The 11,118-nt window shown below is 28.8% G+C and overlaps 2 protein-coding genes across 2 annotated transcripts; one reads left to right on the top strand and one right to left on the bottom strand.

The window, feature by feature from the left end:
* The first annotated feature begins 1,614 nt into the window (after window positions 1–1,614).
* LOC100749677 lies at window positions 1,615–5,510 on the top strand. The gene is made up of 12 exons (XM_003488612.4): window positions 1,615–2,458; window positions 2,541–2,659; window positions 2,738–2,882; window positions 2,957–3,086; window positions 3,174–3,339; window positions 3,431–3,611; window positions 3,721–4,079; window positions 4,157–4,313; window positions 4,464–4,595; window positions 4,754–4,871; window positions 4,992–5,146; window positions 5,241–5,510. The coding sequence occupies exons 1-12, from the start codon at window positions 1,812–1,814 to the stop codon at window positions 5,350–5,352; spliced, it is 2,421 nt and encodes an 806-aa protein (XP_003488660.1). The 5' UTR covers window positions 1,615–1,811; the 3' UTR covers window positions 5,353–5,510.
* A 785-nt stretch (window positions 5,511–6,295) lies between these two features.
* On the bottom strand, window positions 6,296–7,735 carry LOC100749558 (mitochondrial pyruvate carrier 1). Its single transcript, XM_003488611.4, has 3 exons — window positions 7,420–7,735; window positions 7,193–7,293; window positions 6,296–6,722 (listed from the first exon to the last, which is right to left on the bottom strand). Exons 1-3 carry the CDS (start codon window positions 7,473–7,475, stop codon window positions 6,568–6,570), a joined length of 312 nt encoding a protein of 103 aa, XP_003488659.1. The 5' UTR covers window positions 7,476–7,735; the 3' UTR covers window positions 6,296–6,567.
* Window positions 7,736–11,118: the final 3,383 nt, after the last annotated feature.

The raw sequence follows: 11,118 nt of genomic DNA, 5'->3' as shown, positions 1-11,118 counted from the left end.
AATAACTCGAAAGAAGAAATCGTAAAAAATCTAAAACTTTCTATTATGTTTTTATATTTATGTGGAAAATTGTTCATTTCTACCATCGTTAAATGTTCCGTGAATGATTAAATAAAAGTTAGCCAATATTCTGAACGATTTTGTTAAACGTGAGAAATAACGTTCAAGATAAGAGAACGCATTACAGACAAGGAGATACGGTCCTGAATTCAACCGTAAACCGCCTGTCTGGTTGAGCACGCACCCGCGTCCCTCAAAGGAGAAGAAGTAACAAAGACAGATGGTGCTCGTATGTTGGCTCGCAGAAACCTGTTCCTTCAGAACTTTTCCGTTTTCTTAATTTTTGTTCGTTCAAATTCCGTCTGCGTCGAAAAATAGTTTTATTTCTGATCATAATCGATAACTGCCAATCCATAGAGTATTCTTAAACAACAATCATTTCGCTTACCGTACTATTACTCATATTTCTTTTTTCGCTTTGTTTCCTCTCTCTCTTTCACCTCCTCTTTTTCTATCTCTCATTACTTAGCTGTCTGCACTCTCCACAGACAATGCATTTTTTGCTCGACTCCAGACCCATTGTCGTGGGAGGTTGGAATTTTAACGTAGAAAAATTTGTACAAATAAATATATGTACATTTACTCAAAATCTAAAGCAAACTTGATACTTTTGGCATTAACACGCCTTGAACAGCCAATATTATGTGTAACATATATTGTAAAGGAGAATATCGCAGCTCACATCAATTACATTCCTGATCAATAAAAAATTTAACGAGTTATTATAAATCAAATTAATATTATTATTAACAATTTTTCTCCAATATTTTTTACATTTATTTGTTAAAAAACATGAAGTTTGAAAAGCCATTCGGCGAGAAATGTTTAATATTACTTTAGAAAACTATTTCCCACGTTAACGAATCGAAAACCTTGAACTGCGTGCAGACATCGCAGAAATTTTCTCAGGAACCAGTACAGTCGTATTAAAGCATGAGGCGGACCCCCAGCAAGTTGTCTCTTCAAAATACTTGTTTAGCTATGAGAAATTCTCCTTTTTTCGCATCCCAAATAAATAGGGATGAACCTGCATTGGAATAATGGCATAGCAAGCAGAGTACTTACTCCATACTCTGGAGAGTCAAACCCTTAGAGGGGTCGTTGGACCAAGATGCTATACAAATTATCATAATAAAAAAATATTTAAATGTAATCTTATACTAAGCTTTAGTTTATCTTTTCTGCCCCTTTTCTTTCCTTTCCTTGTTTTCTTTTCTCTCAAATTGTTTTAAAATATTTTTTATCATGTTATAAATAGCTTACGTTTTGCGCTTTTTTATCGTAAGGATACAAATTACGTTCATAATGAGTTAGTAAAAAATTATTTAAAACTAAAACTATTAACAAATCTACTAAAGGTGATACACTCCAATAAACATTAATTATTATACGCTGATTTTTTATACTTATTGTTAGAGTGATTTCAAATAATGGCGGTTGGATCATCTGAAAGATGATTTAAACAACGAAAGTTAACTCTAATTTGGTATAGAAGCGATGACGTCAGAACTCAGGCATTATGTAGTAGCATAGCTTTCCTATGAAGCATGCTCTCTACTGAGTTGGGTATATTTATGCTTGTCTCAATCCTCAATGTAGTTTCGTGTAGGATGTGAATGAACGTTGTTTATACGTGAAAGAACCTACGTGGTTTTTACTATTCTAATTGCATTCTACTATTTTCCATTTTACAATGAACCAATATAGTACAATATCGTTATAGAAACCCTAACATACATATCTATTAGAAGATGGAAATTATCAGTTTGAAAATATATACGACAGTGATCGTAAGCTTTTATTGTTTGGGCGTTGTCGGACAATATGAATGGCAAGCCAGAGATGCATTTAACGAAATTCGTTTAAAAATGGACAAGATCAACGAAGAAAATTGCCCTATTCAACATCTCGGAGATCTCTATCTACCGGAAGACGCAGTCTCTCATTTACCTGACATCAAAGATATCAATATTAATCCTGTGTTTCCAAATAGAACTGCTTTATTACATCTTCATAACATGGCTCTTAGTAGATCATTTTTTTGGAGTTATATTTTACAATCCAGATTCATACGACCTGCTATCAATGATACATATGATCCAGGCATGATGTATTATTTCTTATCAACAGTCGCTGATGTTTCTGCAAATCCACATATAAATGCTTCTGCTATATATTTTTCACCAAATATGTCTTATTCGCCATCGTATCGAGGCTTTTTTAACAAAACTATGCCTAGATTTGCTCCACGAACGTTTAGAGCTGATGATTTTAACGATCCTATACATTTAGAAAGAATGTCCACAAGAAATACATTTAACGTACAAGATCTTGGTGCATTTGCCAGTGGTAGCCTTAGCGAAGATTATACAACAGATTATTACCGTATAAATGAATGGTAAACAGAAACTTGATTAATATTTGTATATGCTTTATAATTAATTATACATTATTCTATATTGTCAACTTTATTCATCTAGGTACAAGAAGTGGTTACCAGATAATGTTGACAAAAGGCACGATACTAAAACTACTTATCAAGTTGAAATTAGATATGCTAACAACACTAATGAAACATTTACATTTCATGGACCGCGCGGTACTATTATAAAAATTAATGGATTAAGACAAACGAAACTATATTATGTTAATTTTTTTCTTTCTTCATTTTATATAGGTGCGGATGAATATCCTGGGCCAGTAAGATGGACCAGACCATATTACGATTGTGGAAGATCAAATCGATGGCTCGTAGCAGCAGTTGTACCTATCGCAGATATTTATCCAAGACATACAGGATTCAGACATATCGAATATCCAACGTATATATTTGTATATTGTCTGAATTGGACCAATTTGTTTCAACTCTATTTTAAACTACTTACCTTTGTTTCAGCTATACTGCCATATCAGTAATTGAAATGGATTTCGAACGAATAGATATAAATCAGTGCCCAAAGGGAAAAGGAAATAGTGGTCCAAATAAATTTGCAGATACTGCTAGATGTAAAACAGAAACTACTGAGGTACTAAACATAAAGAAACTACTGTATATTTAATATTGATCAAAAAACTTGTTTCTTCTCTAATCTAACTTGTATATCTTTATGTAGTGTGAACCATTACATGGCTGGGGTTTTCGAAGAGGAGGATATCAATGTAGATGTAAACCAGGTTTCAGATTGCCAAATGTAGTACGACGTCCATATTTAGGTGAAATTATAGAAAGAGCAACTCAAGAACAATATTATAATGGATTCGATTGCTCCCGAATAGGATGTAAGCTTCAGTGGTTTTACCATCTTTACTTCATTCTCTTTCCTCATTATATTCTATATTGTTCATAATATCATACCTTTTTAACTCATAGGGATTCATAAGATGCCTGTACAATGGGAGAAGGCAAAACCAGATGTTAGAGAAAAATATCTTGAGCAGTTTTATCATTACAGAAATTATTCCATTGGACCAGAAGCATTAAGATCCGAACAAATTAATATCGACCAAACTCTTAAATTTATTTTAAGTATCAATTCAAAAACTTGCAAGAGGTCTGCTAAGAAATCTTTATATTCTTACGCTTTTGTTCCTTTTTTTTTTAAAGTAATCTTGTAAGTAAAACGATAAAAATTATCTTGTCTATATCATTTCAAATTACAGTTACACAGAAGAAGATTTAACGTTACTTGGAGATATAGCCTTTGGAGCCAAAGAATTTTTTGAAAATGAAGCAAAAATGGCAACTAGATTAGCAAACTTTATTAGTGCATTCCTACAAACTTCTGATTCTCATGAAGTTTATTCAGGTAAAAGAGTAGCAGATAGGCCACTTACTGAAGATCAAATGATTGGGGAGACATTAGCTTTAGTTCTTGGAGACACTAAAATATATTCTGCTGAAATGTTATGGGACCGTAATAAATTCACAAATAGAACCTTCTTTGCTCCATATGCTTATAAAACTGAATTAAATACTCGAAAATTTAAAGTTGAAGATTTAGCCAGACTCGATGATCCAGGTAAAATTGGAATTGAGTTGAACAATATCATTGCTATTAAAATATGATTATTCTAAAGATATCTTTTTATGTTATAGGTAATGTTTATACAAAAAAGAATTATTTTAAATTGCTAAAACAACGATGGGCAACAAATTTCGATGAATTGGAAAAGTATTACATGAAGATAAAGATTAGATACAATGAAACTGGCGAATACCTTAAAAAGTATGAGCATTATCCCAATTCTTACAGGTAATTATTATTAAAAAAAGAAATTAGATCATTTAGATCTAATGAGATCACATATGAGAATACTCTACTCATAGTATTAAAAATGAAGAAAAATCGATCTCGTAAATAAAATTGATTTTAATGTCTGGGAATACATATTCGTTTGTATAGGGCAGCAAACCTGAATCACGGACATTGGACAACTCCGTACTTCGATTGCAACGGCAAAGTAAAGAAATGGGTAATTACCTATGCATCCCCATTTTTTGGCCTGGACAGCTTGAAAAAGAAACTGGAATTCAAGTAAGTATATTTCTATCCACATGGACAACCAAGAAAGGTATAGTATATGCATGAGAAATCGAATGTGAGATAGTCCAGAAGGATAGAAAACCTGTTTGGGTTCAAAGAGAGAAGATCAAAAAAGAAAGATCATACATTTTATATTAAAATCTTTACAGAGGTATTGTGGCTGTTACCATGGATCTACTTCAACTTGATATCAATCAATGTGACGATGTATTTCACGCTCCAAATGCGTTTAAGGGTACACACAAGTGTGATAAGAAAACTTCATACGTAAGAGATACTATTTACTCTTAAATTAAATATTTATTTAATATTCCCACAATATCGTATGTGTATGTGTGCAGGCGTATGTATATATATTTATCATTGTGTTAATATATGTGTATATAGTGCGTGCCAATTCTTGGGAGAGGCTTTGAAACAGGCGGATACAAATGTGAATGTAAGCAAGGTTTTGAATATCCATTCGAAGACTTAATCACATACTATGATGGCCAATTAGTAGAAGCTGAATTTAATAATTTAGTTAACGATGAAAAAACTAGGTAATTGACATTATATGAATCGATATAATTATAATTTTAATATATGATTGTTTGTAACATAACTGATGTCTTAACATAAACATTTATTTCGCAGATACGATATGTTCAAATGTCGATTAGCTGCTGCCACGTCGATTCAAGTCAATTGGATATTATTATTGGTATCGATAATATTGTATCATTTTATAGGAGATAATTACTCGTAGTAATCTCGCAATAATGCGACGCTCTATTATATTAATCATCAAGATATGATTTTAAGAATATAATCCGTCCACTAATGTAGAATGACATCCGTCCATTCGGATAGTACAATCGGGCAAGGGGTGACGAATTTTCAAATTCAATTTTCTTAAAAACGAAATTTCAAACGAAAAAGATTTTCTTTTTCAACATATTTTTCCTTATACAATCTATATACTTCCTGCCTGTTTATATTACCCGACCTAAAACACTCTGTATAATATCGATTATTGTACTGTTGTACTACCTTTTTGAGAGCACTTTTGCTTGTTTTGTTGTTATAGTTATAATTATTAATTCGCAGAATATTGGTAATGAAATGAAACTCTGTGAAGTTTTCAACAAATGATTCTATTAGAAAAAAAGTTAACAAAAATACTTTTGGAAATTGTTATTCTTATAAATTGTTCATTTTTAAATTATACTCTTGGTATTACTGTATACTACAGCTTATGCTATATTGAAATTAATCATTTAAACTATATTTTATTGTATGTACATGTTAGTACTTTGGAAAACATAACTTATGATACACATTTATTATTGTTATAATATAATGTCATTTTTAATCATTTTGTATTTTTTATACTATAACAATGTATTGTAAATATAATTAAATCAGCTTATTTTACATATTTTGTACCCAATTACTTTACCTTACTTCTTGTAAGTATTTCAACACTTAATTTTATTTTAACTTTTTTACTACTTCAGCAAAGTAACAAGCTAAGTTTAATTTTGTGAATTTTAACTTTATCATTAAGCTTTAATATAACAAAGTTAATCAAATTACTTCCCTTGACGCTAATCTGACTGACAGTTATACATTTAAAATAGTAAAAAAAAATCAAAATAAAATTGAGATGTTAAGGAAACAGATAATATTAAAATAACAAATTAATAACGTAGTTAACATTGTAACACTATTTAATATTTTATTTACATGTATCTATTAATATTTAATTTACATTTGCAACTGTCTAATTTATTATAAAAACTGTTATTTTTATTGTTTGATATTTCATTTATATTTGAAAATTATATATTATTATATTTACATATGCTTGGAATTTTAGTGGGAACAAACAGTTACCAACAATGTTAATTTAGAACAAACGCTAATGATATCCATTCAAAAAAATAAATTAAACAATTGCAAACATTTGTCTTATCGCTTGTTATTCCTTTTTATTTATATAATGATATTTAATAAATCTAACGCTTTGAGTAAGTTGTGCACCTTCGTTCACAAAATGACAGGCAAAAAGAAGTAAGTTGCGTGGTTCAACCTTCAATGCAAAGCGCATAAACATTGCTGAATACAAACATAAGGCTGAAAAAGATTAATATAATATCTTATAAACTTTAATGCGTCTTTGTAGTTTCGAAATGTTCAATAATACATGTATAGATATAATTCATAGATTTAATATATCACAGTTTTGATATATTTTATTCTGATATTTTTAAATAATATGCAAATACTCTGAATTTATCTGAGTATTGTAAAAAGCACATACATATATACATATATTATTATATTTATATACATCCATAAATACATTAGAAATTCAATTTTTCTATAGAAATCCTACTTTATATAAAGAATAACTAATATATTATAGTAAAACTATGTTATAGCAAGTGCATAGAGGAAAATTATGAGTATTATATCTTGATATATAGAAATCTTACTCTTTTTGTATAAATACAACATAATTTTACCCATTTTCACATTTGCACTTGATAAATTTTAATAGATAACTAACATGTATGAGAAACAAATAAAATAGACGAACTAACCAAGTGTCATCTTTCCACTGATAAATTTCGGATCCCTTTGTATATCAGCGATCGCTGCGATAGGAATACCCCAATTAGCTATAGGTCCCCAAAAATGTGTACTAAAACAAAGGAATACATTGAAATTACTTAATCAATTTAACATTATTCTAAATTAAATATGAAGTAACAGAATTTACACGTGCATACACTCATATGTATGTACATTCAAATTCCATATTATTTACCTCATTAAATAATCTCGAGTTTCTTTACTCGATAGCAATTTCTTTACACGATTCATCTTGTCACGTTCTTCTCTTTCTTTCTCCTGTCTTTTCTAGTAAATTGATTTTCTTTCAAACAAAACCAACCGAAGGCGTTACATAGATTCGAGTAAAACAACTTCGAAAGAATAATGGATATCAGTATCAGTCTAGTTATATAAACGATTAGCATAATGGATTTGGACATTAACCGAAAACTATTTCATAAGAGCTTTGAGTCGATAAAATTTGACCGTATATGTACGTAATCTCAATGTTAAAGAAAATATCTTTCTTTGTTCAGAAACATTTTTTTATTTTTGCTTTAACCACTAAATAGTCAATAATATGATGCATAAAATATAACATAAACAATTTTATAACTAATGTATTGACTTCTTTAGTTGTTGAAGATATACATATGTGATTTCCCTCATTTAAATACTTCATACTCAATAAAATTTCGTAATTCGACTTCGTAATTCCATGATACTGAAAATATCTTAATTTTACACGCGAATTAACAGGAATTGATCCATAATTAGGATGTGAGAAATAATTTCAAACAATTAAGCATTAAACGTATTTTTAATTTAGAATAATTATTCAAAAAATATATACAAAGTTTATAATATATTATACTACCTTACAAAACTAATTTGTTTCTCCTCTTTTCATGATATAATTACAAAGCAAAAAAGGATGATACAAAATGTACAACTATAATTCAGAAACGCTTGCCTATAATATGCAAATTAACAGATCTATATATCATATTGTAATTGCAATAGATATAATTTATGAAACAAATCTGTAATGCGAAACCATGAACTTTCAATGACACTACAATTTGTTAGATGAGTCAAGCTTGCTTTAGCATATAATTTAATATGAAACCAATGGGTATTATTTTATAGCTGGATAACATACAGAAGTAAAGTATTATATACATATATATTTCATAATATAAGAATATTTTTTGATACATAATAAGAGGTACTTGTCGCTCATTATATGTTTAAGTTTAACATGTTGACTGCTACATGTTCATAAAATACAAACACTTACTTTTACCTTTCATATACATGTCTCTATTGGTGCTTTGAAAAAATATTGCTACTACAATAATAATTTTTAAGAACTATCATTTGTGTTAGATACATAATGTTTCTGTATAAACAATTACATGTATAATAACAATTTCCATATTAAATTGCAATATTTACTTATAGTACACAGACCATCTTTACTTTACTTTACTTCTTTTCTGTGAATAGTTACTGGTATCATCGAATCATCAAATCAGGTAAACGTTAAAAAAAAACAATCTATGTTAAATTGGTGCGATGAGCATCGTGTTAAAGGAATAATTTTAATAAATATCGATTGTTGTGTATGAATAATAAAAGTAGGTTATCATTTCATTTCAACTATTCTATGATGCAATGTATAATGAATAGTGAATAGTATTCAGAAAAATATATGCAAATGTATTTTAACAATCGAGCAACGAATACCCACGACGAACACGACGTTTTTTCATATATCTATTTTGTATATCATTTCTTAATTGATCGTTTCTAGTTTATAATAAAAGATACGTTAATGCTTTGTTCTCAAATGTTCGTATTAATTGTAAGATCGCATTTGTTGAACTGTATGAAACTACATATAAATGTCACTGTTTCGCATGTATCTATTTCGTATAAACTAAAGATATAGATGTAAAAGTATGTATACAAAAAGTAAAATTAGCAATTGTTGACTGGGAACTAGGGTTACTTTTATGACAATAAGAGTAAATCCCTTTGGTATTCATTATTCGTTATTTGTGAAATGTGATGTAATACAATACTCGATTCTTTTCACCAACCAGCGACTTTATATTTGTATGTATGCATATCCCTTAAGCTTCATTGTTTTGTACCAATTTAAATAAATATGTATGAATTGATTTCATATTTTAATGTTTGCAAATAGCAAATTGTTGATTTAAATGCATCATACATAAGATTTCTAGGATTTTCCTCTTCATTTTCCTTTTTTTCATTAGTTATCAATCGATAATATTAATAGATTATTGAAATGGCTGTAAGAATCCCTAAAATGTACATACGAAAAGATATTTGAAATTACTTTTTTGACAATACACACTCAATTTACTTTTCGTATTTAAATATAATATAAAATAATATAGATTTATCAAAGAAATAAAAGACGAAATTAATTTCCTTTAATTTCTGATTGTCTGTTTTTATTTTTGTTTTTGTATTCTTTCGTATCAAATATGTTTCTTCCGTTATACATACGTATTACAATGTGTCATTGTTCGGGAACACGTATATAAACATTTATCACCTGCTGTTGTTAACATGGGATCATTTAAAAATGATCATAAAGTAGGCATAAAAAATAGATACTTTATCATATTTTTTTATCAATCTTCTTCTCATCTTATATAAAAACTTACTTTTCCTTTGGTACATACAGCACACAATAAGCATACAAATTAGTAGTAATTATTTCGGCTAGTTTCCAAATTAATCTTAATATGGAACAAATAAAAAACAAAACAAAATTTTGTAAAACTTGAAGTTAATTTTCAGATACCAATCAGTATTGTTGCCATTATATCATATCATTTTAACATATCTTTATATCTATCGATTTTTATCAATCTATTATAACTTCAATTAACTATTGAGGAGGAAAGGAAACATTTTTCTGTTTTCTATCAATACATTATTAATATATTAACACATGCATAAAAAAAAAGAAGAAGAAGAAAAGAAAGAGAAAAGAAAGTTATTTTTACTTTGTACATGATACATACATTCATACAGTAATGCAGTGTTCATTCTCTTCGTTTCTATGAATGGGTAGCGTCCTAATATGATAATATTAAATTTTTCTTTCTTAACGAATCAATCGAGTGTAATAACTATCGTTGCATGTTACTTTGGAAAAAATCAACTGGTTCGTTAACATGTATAGATATATACGAAGATATCTGTATTACACATTAGTAATGAACAGAAAACATGGTGACGATACTGAATAAATTGTTACTGCAATAGCGTGCTTCATTTAATGATTTTCTACCATTCTAGAGTATTGGAAAGTTATCAAAACAAACAATGGTATTTGCTTACATCTAAAAGTCCCATTTGTTTGTAACATCAGATACATAGGAAGAAAATGATCCATTTTAAAGATATCAGAATCAGAAAATTTCTTTAATACGACTATTACCGTTGAAAATTAAGGCTTTTCGCTTTTTCGAAAATTAATTATGGTATAGAAATTATTACGATGCATTTGTAATCTTAGTCAGCGTAACGATACTATTTACTGTCGTATTTTTGTTTAAATTACATTACTAACGATGTACTTTCGATGCAATCAAAGTTGTTTAGTTATTCACTGCTTATCATCGAATCTAAAATAGATTACCAAATCCAACGTAAGTTGCATACACCTCTAATTACTTCGGAAAAATATAAAAGATATCCGGCATGTAAAATGTATACGGCATGATAATAAATCAATGAAAATTTCTTAAACTTAAAGGATATTTAATGAATAGAAGAAATAAGTGAGGAAATGAGAGGTTTGTAACATCAGATACATAGGAAGAAAATGATCCATTTTAAAGATATCAGAATCAGAAAATTTCTTTAA

The sequence above is a fragment of the Bombus impatiens genome, unplaced genomic scaffold, assembly GCF_000188095.3.
Source record: "Bombus impatiens unplaced genomic scaffold, BIMP_2.2 scf_0248, whole genome shotgun sequence".
Classification (NCBI taxonomy): Eukaryota; Metazoa; Arthropoda; class Insecta; order Hymenoptera; family Apidae; genus Bombus; species Bombus impatiens.
The sequence above is the reverse complement of the archived record's forward strand: the minus strand, read 5'-3'. Positions and strand labels throughout refer to the sequence as shown.